The sequence below is a fragment of the Lolium rigidum genome, chromosome 7 (assembly GCF_022539505.1).
Source record: "Lolium rigidum isolate FL_2022 chromosome 7, APGP_CSIRO_Lrig_0.1, whole genome shotgun sequence".
In the NCBI taxonomy this organism is placed as follows: domain Eukaryota; kingdom Viridiplantae; phylum Streptophyta; class Magnoliopsida; order Poales; family Poaceae; genus Lolium; species Lolium rigidum.
The window spans coordinates 254,790,053-254,807,244 of NC_061514.1; the positions used below are offsets into that span (position 1 = coordinate 254,790,053).

General features: G+C 52.2%; 1 protein-coding gene across 1 annotated transcript; it reads left to right on the forward strand.

The window, feature by feature from the left end:
• Positions 1 to 9,402: 9,402 nt before the first annotated feature.
• Positions 9,403 to 10,438, forward strand: LOC124669398 (protein DESIGUAL 3-like). Its single transcript, XM_047206016.1, has 3 exons — positions 9,403 to 9,562; positions 9,691 to 9,899; positions 10,014 to 10,438. The coding sequence occupies exons 1-3, from the start codon at positions 9,464 to 9,466 to the stop codon at positions 10,234 to 10,236; spliced, it is 531 nt and encodes a 176-aa protein (XP_047061972.1). The 5' UTR covers positions 9,403 to 9,463; the 3' UTR covers positions 10,237 to 10,438.
• Positions 10,439 to 17,192: the final 6,754 nt, after the last annotated feature.

Genomic DNA, 17,192 nt, shown 5'->3' on the forward strand with positions numbered 1-17,192 from the left:
AGATCAAGGCGGTCCTCGAAGCCGAACTCATCGGCTCTTTCCACAGAACCCGCTCCCATGGCGTCGGGTGGAAAGGGTTCTCACTGAAGGCGCACTCGATGGAGTGGACCTGTCCGCCCCGTCGGAAGAACGCACCAGGTCGCTCCGTCGGGAGATCAACTACATGGTGGCTCATTCGCTGCACCGCCACTGCGAGAGCACTGGTGAACACTTTGGAGCGTGTCGCTCGCGCGTGGTCCAGGAAATCATGAGCCACCGGTATTCTCCGTCGGGACCAGCTGCGGGGACTTACAAAGGAGAGATACCACTCCGGTCCCATCCTCCGCTGCCGTTCGCATGGGCAGCACCGGAAGTGCCGAACTCATCGGCATACGTCGTCTACAAGATTGGTGGTGATCCTAGTGACTACCAATTCCTACCGAGGCACCCAAGGAGATCCCTCACGGATACGCGTGCGCATACGTACCGGACGCAATACACGGGCACTCTCGAACCGAGGTTGCAACAGCGGGGGCCTGCGGAACGGCGGGAGGAACGTCGGGAGCCGATCTTGAGAAGCAAACGTGGTTAGCTAAGTACGCCACTCCGACAAACCTCCGAGCCCGGCTCCTGCGGTTGGCTCGGAACCGGGAAAAGCAAGCATGGGCTGGCTAAGTATGCCACCCGGCGAATCTTCGGGGTTCGACACCTTCGACCATCTCCGCGGATCAGATTTGTACAATTCGAAAGATCGGTTCGGCATGATGCCGAAAAGGAAGACGTTCGGCTACACCAAGCCGTACCCCAACGATTACGAATTGATCCCGCTACCACCCAAATATCGGCTCCCGGACTTCACAAAGTTTAGTGGATCGGATGGTTCCGGCTCCATCGAGCATGTGAGCCGATATTTGGCACGAGTGGGCATGATCTCAGCATCGGACGAGTTGCGAGTGAGGTTCTTCGCACGGTCCCTCACGGGATCGGCTTTCGGGTGGTACACATCGCTGCCACCGAACTCCATCCGGACTTGGAAGCGATTGGAAGAGCAGTTCCATGAGCGGTATCACTCGAGAGGCTTCCGAGGCTGGCATTGCCGATCTAGCACAAGTACGACGAAGCGCGGGGAGACGAGTGTCGAGAATACATCCGGCGCTTCGGGACCATTAGGAACCGATGCTATTCGGTTCACGTAAGTGAAAAAGAAGCGGTCGAGTTGGCGGTGGTGGGTCTCTCATCATCGATCAAGGACGTGGCCTCCCAAGCGGACTACCCTTCATTGGCGCACATGGTGCGGAAGGCCGTCGGCATATGAACGGCGCCACCCGGATGTTTACCGGGACAAATTCAAGCGTGCGGTGGCCCCGGTTGAGGCGGACGAGGATGAAGGTGCTTGCGGGAGATCGAGAGGTAGCGGTGGCTGAATGGACTCGAGCGGCGGGCCCGTGTCCTGCAAATGGGTGAAGCCACAAGGCCCTCCAAAAGGGTTCGACTTCGACGTGACCAAAGGCGAGCAGATTTTCGATCTCTTACTCACGGAGAAGCATATAAAGGTACCCGAAGGCCACAAGATCCCCACGGTGCGGGAGCTGAACGGAAAGCCATACGCAAGTGGCATAACACGTTCACCCACACCACTAACGACTGCAGGGTGTGGCGGCAGCGAATCCAAATGGCGATAGAAAATGGACGGCTAATTTTCAACCGATACGCCATGAAGGTCGACACACACCCCTTCCCCGCCATCAACATGGTGGAGTATACTTACCATGGAGGGTGCCGGCCGGATCTCTCGTGCAATATCAACATGGTAGGGCTTGGGCACCACTGCGGTAAGGACGGAGATGAGGGCAGCTGCTCTCATAGCAAAGACACGAGAGGAAGCCGCTCCACGCGATCGGCTCCGCCAAGACGGCAAGCGCTACGTCACGGAGGGAGAAGTGAAGAACATAAGATATCAACGACCTCTCTCCGATCACCTCCTCAACAAGTATGTGAGTCGGTATGACCAACGCCGACGATACAACGACGATGATGAAGAAGATCGTCCGGCTAGGGACGACGAGGAGACGTCGTCGGCATGATCACGACGAGGAGCGATACGAGCGCCACGCCAAGGAAAAGTCGAGGGAGCAAGACGACGTGGATAGGCACGGGACTGCCCCTTCTTCGGACACTTGCTCGGATTCGAGGAATGAGCCGATTGCCAACAATCGGCAAGCGCCAGAATGCAAACGGAAGAAGAAGGATGCGGCTAACGTGTCCGTGTTCAAACGTCTAGGGCCTCTCCCGCCTCGGAACGGGCATGCTTGAGTCCGCTCGGGTGGAAGATCTCGAGGAACTAGAGGACGATGATGAAGAAGACAAGTATCATCGGCCAAGGTGGTGCCCCGATGGGCTCGGCCGTTCCCGAAGCGAAGGGTTCGGCGTCTACGTGGGTTGGAAGAAGGCTGAAAGGTTATACCGCACACGTTGAGGAAGGCACGGCCTGATGCGGCCGCCAAAATTCAGCGAACCCTGGACGAAGAGGGTCGACCACAAAGAATGGAGTGGCGCCCCAAGCAAAGGAAAGCCGATGATGAGACATCGGCTGGCACAAACATGGTCTTCATGCTTCCAACGGAGTTTAGCGCTCAAGGATCATACGAAGCACCTGTGGCACAATTGGACTGCGGCCCACGGCCGGTCATCTTTGAAAAGCCACGAGAAAGGAGTTACGAGGCATCCGAAGGCCCCGTACTTGCGAGGATACATCAATGGGCTGCTCTGTCAACAAGATGTTGGTAGACACCGGAGCGGCGATCAACATTATGCCATACTCCATGCTACGTCGGTTGGGACGCTCTAGCTCGGATCCGATCAAGACCAATGTGACAACGAGCGATTTCAACGGCCAAGCATCCGACGCACAAGGTGTTCGAATGTGGATCCGACCGTAGGAAGGAAAACCGTCCCTACGACGTTCTTTATTGTCGACGGCAAGAGTACCTATGCTTTGTCCTACTAGGGAGAGATTGGATCCACGCCAAGCTGTTGCATTCCATCCACGATGCACCAATGCCTAATACGGTGGGATGGAGATGAAGTAGAAGTTGTCCACGCAGATGATTCAGTCGAGATTTCAACAGCTGGCATGGACGTTTGGGAGTCATCGGGCCAAGAGCCACTCTCAGGCATCAATTTGGACGACTGCGAGCGCATCGACGTGACAAAGAACGGGGTTAGGCTGGTTTTATCCACAGGCCTGACCGTGTAACAAAAGCAAACATCGATGGACGAACGTGGCGATGCCGATCCAAGAGATCGGCCCCAAAAGTTTATGGAGGAACATTACAAAACCTTCATTGAACAAGCAACGTGGAGGCCGATTCCAGCAATCGGCCAAAATTATTCTCACCATCCATTCTGCCTGGGTTCAACGTTTGATCCAGCAGGGAATACCTAAAGAGCCGATACCATCAAATCTCTTGACAGAATCGGCTCGGGGGGGCACCTAGGTGGATAAAACACGAGGATATGGAGTAGGAGTATCTTGCAAACGACCAGCAGCCCGAGATATTCTTTGATGATGGGTATTGAAGTGTGGGGGCCGATACATAAATCTCGGCCGTAAAAAATTTCAAAAAATTTTAAGCACAGCCGATGCGACGGACATCGACTTAAGGATATAAAGCCGATGCATGGCCATCGACTCAAGAGGTATAACTGTTATAATCAGAGGATCAATGGAGCAGGAAGTGGATCCTCTCTTCAAGGATCTCCGGATTATCTTTGCGAGTATTCGAGTCCGCAGTATCAGCTGGGGCAGTTTGAGGATCATGGCCCTGACCAATGCCAAGAACAGCATGGACGTGCAGATCAGGTTAAGGATGGGTTGCATCAAATCCGCCAAAGGAAGGAGCCGATCTGACCTGCAAGGCGCGATAAGTGGACTGAAGAAGCTCGGGGGGCAGCTCACTCTGAAGGTTCTCTGCTCTGGAGAGCCGATTTTATTGAAATCGGCTGGCTCTGCATCATGACTTGGAAATCGATGGCGACACGTTTGGTTAGCCCACTGCTATGCTCGCCTTGGTAGAGGCTCGGGGGGCAACTGATCGCGTAGATATTCTGTTCTTAAGAAGCCGATTGGGATTTCATCGGATAGCCCTCCATCATAACCTTTTAAAAGGGGATTGGGCGAGGTTTGAAGAGTATCACTGAATATCCGAAAACCCGGAGGTATCGACTTCAGCATCAAGTCGTTTCAGCGGTGGTTCCGGGGCTCTCGTAAGGGCGTTGATCTGCCTAGTTGTCCGTCAGAGCTCAAAGTCATCGGTTGGAAAAGGCGAAAGATAGATCGTGAAGGATTGATATGTTAACATCAGCTTTCGGGCATTGATCAAATTCACGATCGCTCCGACGTCAAAGGGGTGAAGAATGGGTCATGAGAGACCGATGCGTTGTCATCGGCTCATTAAGCATTGGCTAAGTGACGATAGGCGGGATCAGTATGAAGGGAAATCGGCTAGATTGGCGTAAAGGAAATCGGTAAAATCAAATTGGGGAATTTCTTCATTGATAAACCAGATTTCTTACATAGAAGAGCTGATTGCTCTCAAAAGGGAGTACTAAGGGGATACATTGCCCGTCTACTACTGTTGATCCTATGCTAAGGGTCCTATCTACGGGCCGTCGCTGCCCTCGTCGTCACCCTCGTCGCCGCTGTCGGCGCTGCTCCCGGCGGGCTCGTCGTCGCTGCTGTAGCGGCCGCCGGCGGGACCTTCGTTGTCCTCATCCTCCTCGTCGTCGTCGTCGTCGTCGCTGTCGTAGTCACCGAGATTCCCCGGCCGGGGCGGTGGCGCTTGGCCGGCGGCTCGTCGGAGGGTTGTCGTCGTCGTCCTCCTCCTCCTCTTCCTCCTCCTTCACCTCCTCGGAGGAGGTGAAGTCATCCCAGGAGAAGCGATCGTCATCGCTCTCCTCCTCCGATTCCCCGTCGGCGAGGAAGCAGAGGTCGCTCTCCCCGTCCGTCGAGGACTTGTCGTCCTCGGACCAGATGGAGAAGTCATGGTCTGACTCCTCCCCGGCCTCTATGGCACGGCGGGTGTTGGCCGCATGGACCTCTTGTGGGTTCCGTTCTGGCGTCGGCTCGTGGGAGGAAGAGGACTCGAGGGAAAGTCCCGATGAGGCGGAGGAAGAAGAAGACATGGTGCGCAGAAGGGCTTTTGGAGTGCTAATGCGGAAGGGATGAGGAGGAGAACTGTTCGGCGCGGTTGAATAAAAGAAGTGGGGATTTAATGTTCGAACAGTTTTCGAGGAGGTGGTGCCAAAAAACTGTCAAATCGTGCAGAAAAGTTGGGAAGGCAAGTTGTCATGATGGAAAATACTGCGACGGTTCTGCTCTGCCACGACATGACCCCTCGGAGGAAAAACAGAGTGGTTTTGGAATTATCATTACCAAAACCAGGGGGCATGTGTTATCACCAGATTTTGGCTAAATCAGGAGATGGGCCGCGATCAAGATGGGCTTGGAGATTACATATAAAAGAAATACGTGAATCGGCCTCGTATGGAACGTTTGGGCTAGTTTGCCCTTGTATCATGTAACATATTAGATTACGTGTCGGTTAGGAGTTGGAGTTTTACCCGTGCACGGTTAGGTGCACGTCTGAATTAGAAAGTCCCTTGGACTATAAATATGTATCTAGGGTTTATGGAATAAACAACAACCAACGTTCAACACAAACAAATCTCGGCGCATCGCCAACTCCTTCGTCTCGAGGGTTTCTCCGGTAAGCACCATGCTGCCTAGATCGCATCTTGCGATCTAGGCAGCACAAGCCTATCTTGTTGTTCATGCGTTGCTCGTCTTTGAAGCCTTTTTGATGGCGAGCAACGTAGTTATCTTAGATGTGTTAGGGTTAGCATTGTTCTTCGTATCATATCTTGTCGTAGTGCAACCCTTATACATCTAGCCGCCCTACACCTATCTCGGGTGTAGGGGCGGCACCCGCTTGATCATAGTTTAGTAGATCCGATCCGTTACGGTTGCTCCTTGTTCATCAAGGATTAGTTTAACATCCGCAATAGTTAGGCCTTACAAAGGGTTGGAGGATCCGGCGGCGTGTAGGGTGGAGTTTGCTAGCCCTAGACAGGATGTTCGGGGATCAACCTCGTGTTGGTTTTAGGCCCTGTCTAGGATCGGCTTACGGTCACCGTGCGCGAGCGCGAGGCCCAATCGTGAGTAGGATGATCCGATTATGCGGTGAAAACCCTAAATCGTCGTAGATCGCATTAACTTTATCTTGATCAAGCGGGACCACCATATATTCGGACACCTTGTACGAATCATGGGTGGATCGGCTCTTTGAGCCGATTCACGGAGATAACTGAGAGCCGATCGAGGCTCGTATTTAACGTTTACGTGTATGCCATGCGGGAAACTAAGCGAGGCATCATCCAACACCTTCACGACCAGGTATAGGTCGGGTGGCACGCCCTTGCGATAGCATCGGACGTGTGACCGGGGAGGCTTTGCGGGCCGTCGCTCCGAGGGGCCGGGGCCGGCCGCAGCCCTAGTTGTTCCCGGCTCTACTTGTGTTGCCAGTCGCTGCCCGCCGGTGGGTTTCTGACCGCAACACATTCTGGCACGCCCGGTGGGACCATCTTCGACATCCACCGCATCACCATCTGCATCCGAGATGGCGGAAAGCACTCCGGTCAAGTACGAGGATCTGACTAACGAGCTCAAGAAGAAGCATGACGAGATCAAGGCGGTCCTCGAAGCCGAACTCATCGGCTCTTTCCACAGAACCCGCTCCCATGGCGTCAGGTGGAAAGGGTTCTCACCTGAAGGCGCACTCGATGGAGTGGACCTGTCCGCCCCGTCAGAAGAACGCACCAGGTCGCTCCGTCAGGAGATCAACTACATGGTGGCTCATTCGCTGCACCGCCACTCTGAGAGCCTGGTGAACACTTTGGAGCGTGTCGCTATGCGCGTGGTCCAGGAAATCATGAGCCACCGGTATTCTCCGTCGGGACCAGCTCTGGGGACTTACAAAGGAGAGATACCACTCCAGTCCCATCCTCCGCTGCCGTTCGCATGGGCAGCACCAGAAGTGCCGAACTCATCGGCATACGTCGTCTACACCTCCAGTGAAATTCTAAGGAGTATGAAGGAGACAAAAGGGGTAGAGGACGACCAAAACTAACTTAGGCGGTGGCGGTACAAAGAGACTTGAGGGATTGGAATGTACCTAAAGTCTTGGCTTTGATAATACTACATGAAGATTGGCGATCCATGTGCCGAAACCTTAGTTTACTATCTTTTTTTTTATCTTGTTCTTGTATTTGGGTTCCTTTTATTTCTGTTGGGTTTCATATCTAGCCTACCCAACCTGCTTAGGAAAAGGTTTTGATGTTGTTGTTGTATGATATACATTTGGTATAATATGTGTTGATTTTTTTTCTACATACTTGATCAAATTTTAAATTATTTAAATTTAAAAAATGCACTATATTTTGGCGAGTGGTACAAAATAACACTCTCCTCAAAATAGATAAATGGGAAATTCCGTCTCCCAACACACGGTTTAGTCATATAAAGCGGTAGAGAAGACAATCTTCTCTTATGTGTTCCATGTCGTTCTAGAAAGACAAGGCATTTTATTTCTAGTAACTAAGACTCACATGAATATAAAATGAGATTATTAAATCTAATAAATTAAATGTGTGATGGGAGTACGACATTTTTCGATAAAGGGCGTTTCATTACTCAAAATATTTAAGCATTACGTCCAGCCTCTGCATAACTAAGATGCACACAGCCGTTCGAGTATCAAATCTGAAAACAAATAAACTATAAAAGGTGGATAAAAAAAGCTAAACTAGACTACATTTAGTTAGCTTCAGTCCGCCTAATATGCGACCACCCATGTTGAAAAATAAACTACTTAGTCGTGTTCTCCATGTTAGGAGTACGACATACTGTATTTTTTTATTTACTAATGCTTATTCCCTAGGCTGGTGCCAATGCATAGCATCACTCTCACCCGCCACGTCAGCTTTTTTCCTCACTCTCATCCCACTCTCACCCCACTCTCACCCCACGGTGCCAATGCACAGGCTATAGTGCCAGCTTTACTTCTCTTTCCTCCACATCAGCTTTTCTCTCTCCTCGACATCAGCATTTCATTTTCAGATTACAACAATATAAATAATGCAAGGAAATTATTTTATTGAACTAAAATTGTTACCGATTACATCATAAAAAAAATTACATAAAAATTTGAAAAGATTACATAAAAATTTGAAAAAATTACATAATCTAGGAATTAGCCCACACATGCTCCATCAAATCATGCTGGAGCTGTGTATACATCGGTGACTCCCTCGTTTCGGTGTCCATCTGAATCCTGGCTGATAGGCTTGGTGGTGCATGGTGGTGTATTGCAGGGCTGACGTTTGAAGCAACTGTCTCATAGCTGTTGTCCAAATTTATACCACGCTCATCATCGATGATCATATTGTGCAGAATGAGTGAATGACACATGCACGATGATCATCTTGTCCATGGCCAGGCCACGACCTTGATCTGTGTCAGCGGCTGGGGATGAATTTTTGGGGTTTTTTCGGATTTTTTGAACCAGCAACGGCTACCCCAACGGCTACCCCAACGACCAATCACAACGCGCCACCTCAGTCCTTCCCTCTTGCCCCGCCTCTCGCCCCCCTCTGCCAGCGCGCCGCCCCGCCTCTCGCCCCGCTGTCGCCTCACTGTCGCCCCCAGCGCGGGCGGTAGCCGGGCGGCAGCGGGCGGTACCGCCCGGCGCCAGCCCCAGCGCCCCGCGCTCGCGTCCCGCCCCACTCCCGCCCGCCTCCCGCCCTGCCACGGGCGATAGTGCCGACTGAATGGAAATAGTGCCAGCTTGATTTCATGTCACGCTTCGCCACTTGGTTCCATTAAGCGGAAAGAACAGCTCTGACTGGAGGATCATTCAAGAAAAAGATATGCTAATGTTTCTTCTAGGCAAGTATCATACAGGTTGCATTGTGAGAATTTCACATATACTATAGACGTTTTCTTCAGGCATAAGATCTTTTGTGTTCGGCCTTACTGTAAAATTAGTTAAACAATCCCGATATTTTCAGTAGCACTATAACTCTATGAGTAATGATGGGTCATTAGCTGATTAGCAGTGCTATCGATGTCTCGAGCCTTGTCAGCTCGTGCCACCTTAACATTCCCTTCTTTCTTTGGTTTTAAGCACAACCTAGCAGAGCTTTCTGCCTTTCTCGTGAGAGGGAATCACTAACGAAAACCAAGGCACAGATATAAAAACAACGAAGATCATCAAAAGCCGAGACCTAAAGCATCTTCGCTGCACACAGCACACTCATCTAGTAGCGACAACGAAGCCTGTCGTGCCCATATCACTGTTTCTCCAGTCTCCACATTCACCTTAAGGAAAGGAAGAGGGGAGAACCGAGGTCCAAGGTATCAGAAGCCATGGCGAGAGTCGAAGCGGTGGTGGTATGCCTCCTCATCGTCGCCATGGATGTCGCCGCCGGCGTGCTCGGGATATACGCCGAGAAAGCTCAGAACCAGGTACACCCTGTGTGACCATATAGGTACTAGGAGAAGCATGAGATTCAGGCTAGAGATTTCGTCGTCGTCGAACTCTTGTCATTTGGTGGTGTTTCGTTTTATGGCAAATAAATGAAAGAATCTTGCAGGGGAGGCACCTGCGGATACTGTTCATCGAGTGCCGGCAGCCGGTCCGGCAGGCCTACAAGCTCGGCGTCGCGGCGGCAGCGGTGCTGGCGGCGTCGCACGCCATCGCCAACATCGTCGGCGGCTGCGCGTGCGTCTGCTGCTCCGGCGACAAGCTCCGGCGCTCGTCGCCCAACCGGCATATGGCGTCCTTCGCCCTGGTGCTCACATGGTACGCTCCTGTCTCCAACGCGCATGCTTCCGGTGACGGTGATTCGATCCGAAGAACACAGGATAAACATTGATGATCTGCGCGCATATTTTGACTGTCTCGATCGGTCGGCAGGATGGTTCTGATAGTGGGGCTGGCGCTGCTGGTCCTCGGGGCGCTGCCCAACTCCAAGAAGTCGATGGCGCACTGCGGGGTGATGCGGCACAACTTCCTCTCCATCGGCGGCATCCTCTGCTTCGTGCACGCGCTCTTCTGCCTCGTCTACTACGTCTCCGCCAACGCCGCCGCGCGGGAGGAAAGCGGCCGCGGCTCCAAGGCCGTCGGCGTGCACACCTGACGTGATCGACCATGCATCATCTCTTCCTTTCAACCGCGAGCCTGCTTTTTTGCTTGGTTAATTTCTTCTCTGCTGTGAAATAGGGTGTGATTCTGCAGTTCTGCTCACTGTGGGCATGATGTGTTGGCATCGTGTTGATGAACTACGTAGTGATAAATTGTGTGTAGCAGTTTTGTCGTGTTCAATAAAATCTTTTTGATTACTAGCTGGTTTCTGGGGATCTTTGTGGTTATCACTTTCAGTGCGTAACCAGCAGCCACTTCAGGGTGACGAAACACCCCGTGAGGATCTAGCTTGATGTTCACCTTTCTCTTTCGGAGTCGTCACCCTCGGCCGACAGAGGCTGGATTTGGGAATGGAAGTCCCGTACCATCAGGTTTGCCGAGTCTCGTTCATGGCCGGAAAGGCTTCAAGCGTGTCAAATTCTAAAAACCGGCTTGTCGGCAAGCAATCCTACAAAGCACCGATGGTGGTTGTCGGCGTCACTTTGACATGGTAAGTTCATATGACTTTGCCACCTGGAGCTTCTTCTTTTCTTTTCCCCCAAAAGGCACCTACGCCTAGGCCACCTTGCATCTGGATTAAGAAGTTCATCCGGGTCGCATCAAAGTTAATGATGACACTGACGATTAATTCAACCCAAGAAGATTTAAAAAAAACTGAGAAAAAGCTTTCAAATCGCCGTGTACCTGTACGATTCTTTCAAAATCGCCGTGTGGTGGATAGTGACATTTCCGTAATACGCCGATCACACGACCATTTTCATGGAGCATAATATGGAGAAAGTGATTAGCATGAAGCCCAATTTTACGTTCTTTGGCATCTATTTCGTATTAAATAAAATATAAAGAAGTGATTTTTTTTGAAGGGTATACATGGGTGTGTTTGGTAGATAGTGTCACCTCAGAATGACTATCTAAGAGCATCTCCAGTCGCGTCCCCCAAACCGTCCCCCAAAGGGATTTGGGGCGCGCCGGACAAAAAAAGAGTTCCAGCCGCGTCCTCCAAAGCCCATTTTTGTCCGGCGTGGCCCGATACGGTGTCCGGCGCCCCGAGCCCGTCCCCGTCCCACAGGGGACGCTCCGGGGACGCCGGCCACAACGAAAAGCGAGGCCAACCGACGCGGGGCCGACCCGTCAGCGGCACAGGGAAAATTCGTCTCACACTCCCGCCAAATCCCGCCGCTCCCGCCAAATCGCGCCTATACCGCCGCGCACAGGCCTCCCAAAACATATCCCGCCGCCGATTCATTTCTCCTATCCCGCCGATTTCTTTCTCCCTCCCGCCGTCCACCCGCCGCCGCTACCCACTCCCCATTCCATGGCGCCGCCGACAGCCCCCAAAAAGATGGCGAAGAAAGCGGCCAAGAAGCCGCCGGGCAATGCGACGATAGGGGCGAAAGCGCCGTTCGCGAAGCCGCGGAAGGCGCCGGCTGCGAAGAAGAAGCCTGAAGGAATGACCGAAGATCAATGGCAGCAAGATTGCTCGCGCCGGAAGCTATCGACGGCGGAGCGGAAAGGACGGAGGGCGGTGGAGCCGGAGAAGAAGGCTCAGGCGGCGCGCCAGCACCAGCACGTAATGGCCGGGTGTATCGCCGCCACCAACGCGAGCCCATGGAGTACGTCCATGCCGGTGTACGTTCCCGGAGTGATCTCTCCTTCGCAAGCCGCCTTCTACAACGACGGCCCCTCCGCCACTCCCGGGTGCGTGACGCCTAACTTGTCGCCGCACTACCAGGATGCGCTGCCGCACGGCGGCTTCAACCCCAACAACCTCTACTCCCCGGCGTACGAGCAGCGCGAGCCAGGACCCGGTCCGGACGACGAACCTTTCACCGGCCGCAGGGGTCCGCTCGAATACGACGGCGCCGGTGCTGAGGAGGACGACGGGGTTGAGGAGGAGGACGACGAGGAAGAGGAGGGGGTGGAGGACGACGAGGAGGACGACGATGAGGACGAAGAGGGCGGCGACGAAGAGGACGACGAGGGTGCCGGTGACGATGATCTCGTGGAGGTAGACGCGGACGGCGTGAGGACGAAGAAGAAGAAGAAGAAGAAGAAGAAGAAGAAGAAGAAGAAGAAGAAGAAGAAGAAGAAGAAGAAGAAGAAGAAGGCGTCGGGCACACGAGGCCCGAAGTGGACGCCTCTGGAAGATCTTTGTCTGTGCGAGTCATGGGCGACGGTGAGCCATGACTCCATCATCGGCGCCAACCAAAAAGGCGGGAGGTATTGGGCGAGGATCAAGGCCGAGTTCGATGAGCGCAAGCTCATCAACAGCGACTACCGAAAGTGACAATGAAGAGGAGCCAAAAGGCAATGTCGACGCGATGGGCCATCATCCGGGCGTCGGTGAACTCCTTCCATGGGTACCATCACGACTTAGAGACCGGAGGTGACCGCGGCGCCGACGTCGCCCAACCGAGTACGGTTGTTTCTTCCATAATCCGTAGCGCCCACATTGTGTTCGATGAAATGACTCTGCTTCCTTTGGTTAGTTTGATCGGGCCATGGATTTGTACGCCAAGAACTCGGAAGGTCACAAGTCTTTCGTGCTCATGCATTGCTATGGCAAGCTCAAAATGAATGAGAAATGGCGGCTGACGCGCTTGTCGCTGTCCAAGGGGAAGGACGCCATTGATCCGGATGCGCCGGCGGCAGCTCGACGGGCGTCCCTACGGCAACAAGGCTGCCAAGGCCGCCTTGGCCGACGCTGCGTCGTCCGAGAAGACGCGGCGTCGATCACGAAATGCCTCGCCGACGTCTCCTCGACCTTTATCTCCCGCGACAAGAAGGCCGACCAAAGGTGGGCCGAGCTGCTCAAGAGGCAAGAGGAGAAGGCTGGAGCTCAAGAAACGCGAGGACGACATGTCCCTGCTGAGAAGCGTCGACGAGAGGGAATGTCTCCCCGGACGCGAGCGGCGCACAACTTCTTCAAAGGCCGGATCCTCGACGACATCGAAGCCAAAATGGCGGCGACGGACGCGACGGCCCCGGCGGCGGCATCGGCATCGGCGGCAGCGGCAGCGCAGCAAGAGCGAGGCTGACGCGTCTTCTACTCGCTACACCTGCGTCGGCCTCCGCGTCGGCGACGGAGCGGACGCACCATGCACGAGGAACGAGGCGGATCGCGACGAGGTCGTCGTGCTCGACGGGCCTGCGTCGACTCGGGACACGACGCCGTCGACCAACCCCTTCCCCTTCTTCTAATTTGCATGCACCACCGGTCTGTAATATGATCGCGCGCCCAGTACTTTGATCGATCGCCGCTACTCTGATCGCGACGAATCGGCGGGAACGATCTCTTTTGAATGCATCTATTTGAATTTCTGATTGGGGGCGGCGTTTGGGGGACGCGGCTGGAGAGCGACGTCCCCCAAACGCGGCACGAACAAAACACGTCCCCCAAACGCTCGATCCGGCGCGGTTTGGGGGACGGTTTGGGGGGACGCGACTGGAGATGCTCTAATACCCCTAGAACTAGCCCAAAGAAGTTGAACGGACCAATACACTAAAGGAGGGTAAATGGACTCTTGTTAGGCTAAATTTTACTAATACATAAGCTAAAATATCTTGGACTGCGGGGCCCACAGCCTAGTTTTGTTGAGTACAACATTAAGATAGGCATTGCTCTTCCTTTAGTGTATACAACAATCCAACATTAAAACAACGTGCACCAAATACAACATTATGGCTCACTTGTGTGCAAAGCTTGCTTGCAGCCAGGAGGAGACCAGTTGTTGGATGAACATTGTACCCTCCTTCCTCACTACTAGCTTCCAAGCTGATAGTGCAGGAGTCGTTGTTGAATAAAGCCTAAAAATTACATGCAAAAAAAAAAAACATTGTGGCTTGAATATAGATAGATATTAGAGCTAATATGTTCATAAATTTAAGAAATACAACAATCTTGAACAATAGGGGACATAGGTTTAGTATTAGACTTAATAGGCTCGGAAATTTGGATAATATTAGAACATTCAACCCTACACATCGTTCATAGAACAAGAAACTACAACAATTTGGCATCAATTTTCAGATCCACCTAACTCTAGGCAACGCTTCGAGATGACGATAATGGACGTAGAAGCAACATAAGATGACAAGATGGATGAAGACAAGGACCCGGTGAAAGGATACAAATGCCACCTAGAGGGAGGATGCCAATGGACAGTTTAAAAAAATTATGATTATGGCTTGAATAAATGCAGAATGAAAGTAGTGTTTAATTTCTCAAGCTGCTAGAGTTCACCTATGTGCACCAACAACTTATGCTAAGCAATACAAACAACTATGTGACAACAAGATATATAACTTCAAACATGAAGACAGGGCAATCACAAAGTAAAGTGCATAAGTAAAGAGCTTGGGTATAGAAATAACCGAAGTGAGCGGAGACGACAATGTATCCCTAAGTTCACACTCTTACGAGTGCTACTCTCCATTGGAGTGATGTGTAGGCACAAGGCTCCCCAACACACCATGAAGGCCTCACCGCATTCTCCTCGAGCATTCCCACCAAAAGGTAAGTCCTTGATCCACTATGGAACCTTAAGGGTGGTCACCGAACCCACACTAAGCTTGGGGAAATCTTCGCAACTTAATTGGAGGCTCCCAAGAAAGCGTTGGCGGAAATTGTCACTAAGGCCTCACACTTGAGAAATCTCCACAACTTAAATGGAGGCTCCAAAAACATCACTAAGATCACTAAGTCATCTAGGGTTTAAAGATCCAAGAGAAACAAGCTCCAATCACCCGAAGGAATATCTAAAGAACTTTCACCTTTATGTATCACTATGGAGAACTTAAACCGATGCACCAAATGCAATGGCAAGTCGTTCACTCCAAAATTCCACCAAAGCTACGATTATGTGGGGATAAGAGAGGACGAGCAAATAAGAGAACACCAAGTTCTCCAAGATCTAGGTCTAAATGGATTTCCTCACAAAGAGTGGATGTTAATTGGTGGAAGTGTAGATCTAGATCTCCTCTATCTTCTCTCTCAAATAGATGCAAGATTATTTGAGGGAAAGGGTGATAGCAAACTCAAAAAATGTCAACAATGGCGCAAAAATGATCTCCAACAGATGGGGAAGAAGACTAACTTAAATAGGGCAAGAGAAATATGCCCTCTATGCACAAAATATGTAATTACCGGTACTTTCAGTCATTTCGGGCGATACTACCATTCCCGGAAGTACCAGCCAACTATCGGGCGCTCGGAATTGCTCCTAGTAATTAGGAACTGATGTTTTTAGTACCTGGCCCCAAAACCGGTACTTCCGCCCCTATGAATCGTCCAAACAGGTACGAAAACTTTAAGAACTTTTGCATCAGGACTCCGATTTTGATGATCTTTGGCTCGTTTTGAAGCTAGAAACAAGCTCTATAAGATCATGTAGAGAACCATAATTATACACTATATAATGGATAGCTGATTACGGGCTCGCTGCTTCGTTTGCTAACTGTTCATGTGCTATTTTCCTTCCTCTCCATCCATACAAATGCTGCCACGTTTGATGTTTATTCCTGTTTAGCACCTCATCAGTTTAGTCTTTTCCTTTTTTTTTGGGAGTCAGGGTGACCGGCAACCGGAAACTGCACAGTTCTCCTTCGCATGTCTACCATCGTGGGTTTTAACTGCCTGGTTTGCCACGGTGTTCCTGGTTCCTTGCTACGTGCCGTCTCCACATCTTGACGCACCGCACCGCCCTTCTCTGTTTTTTTTTTCGATTTTACCTTATTTTCCTTCATCCAACCTAATTCTGTTCCGTTTCTTCTGTTCTGGGGTTCTCTCGGAAACTCCGGCACCTCCATCTTCCTCCTTGCCCATCTGTGTGCCGTGTACACCTGCTGCTCATTCTTCCTCTGCGCACGATCGATCTTCTCTCCGCGTTACGGTGATCCCGCTGCTTCCTCTGCGATTTGCTCCTTCTCCCTGCCTTCGTCGTCGTCTCTTCTTCTCCTTGGTTTCTAATGTTGCTCGGTTTCTTCTTCTGCAGGTACTCCATGGACGCGCGCGGTTCGGCTAGCCGTCGCTGTGGCCACCCCCGTCCTCTTCTCATTCACCGGCTCCGTCTCGCCGCTGTGGCCTTCGCTGTAGAAGGATAGAGAGGGAGAGAGATATGCGGAATATGATGGATGTATTATTGAGCCTCATGGGCGAGTATATATAGGCGTACAGGGATCATCTTGGAGTGCAAGGCAAGACACGAGAGTCCTATCTCTATCCTAGACTATCCGTTTATACGTACACGGAATATATCTCTAACACTCCCCGCAGTCGTAGCGGGAGCGTCGTGAACAACATGAACGACGTGGACGGTCAGACTGGAGATAAACCGAAGTGGACCCCAGAAGGCTGACACTCCCCCGCAGTCGTAGCGGGAGCGTCGTGGACGGTGTCACGTCGCGGATGCTTGGACTGTAGAAGAAGCTGAGGTGCTCATGCGAGGTGATAGCCCTTTGTGCCGATGTCGAGGTAGCCGAGAGCGTGGGTGCTGCAACCTTGGTCGGAGTAGCCGCGCGAGGGGATGCCGTGGTCGATGTCGTGGTCGGGAGCCGGTGTCGAGGTAGCCGCACATGAAGCCGCAAGCGCATAGTGCGCGAGGAGAGTAACGGAGACGCGTCGAGGCAGTCGTGGAGATGGTCGATGCCGAAGTCGATGCAGTCTGAGCCGTCGAGGACGAGGTGCGGCCCTAGTTTTGCCAGAACTAGGCGCACGTCGGGGACGAAGGCATACTCCGGTTTTGCCAGAACCGAGTACGCAAAGACGAAGTCGGCGACGCGGTCGAGGCAGTCGTAGAAGAGGCGATGCCGATGAAGACGTTGTCGAAGCCGATGAAGACGAGGCGCTGGCCCGAGCTTGCCAGGCTCGGGGACGCGTCGGGGAAGAAGGCATGCGTCGGTGTTGCCAATACCGGGCGTGCGGGGGTAGGGACCATCATGGACCATGCGCCA

Coding starts and splice junctions, on each gene's coding strand:
- LOC124669398 (XM_047206016.1), top strand. CDS start 9,464: ATGGCGAGAGTCGAAGCGGTGGTGGTATGCCTCCTCATCGTCGCCATG. Junction 9,563..9,690: donor CCGAGAAAGCTCAGAACCAG/GTACACCCTGTG, acceptor AGAATCTTGCAG/GGGAGGCACCTGCGGATACT. Junction 9,900..10,013: donor TTCGCCCTGGTGCTCACATG/GTACGCTCCTGT, acceptor ATCGGTCGGCAG/GATGGTTCTGATAGTGGGGC.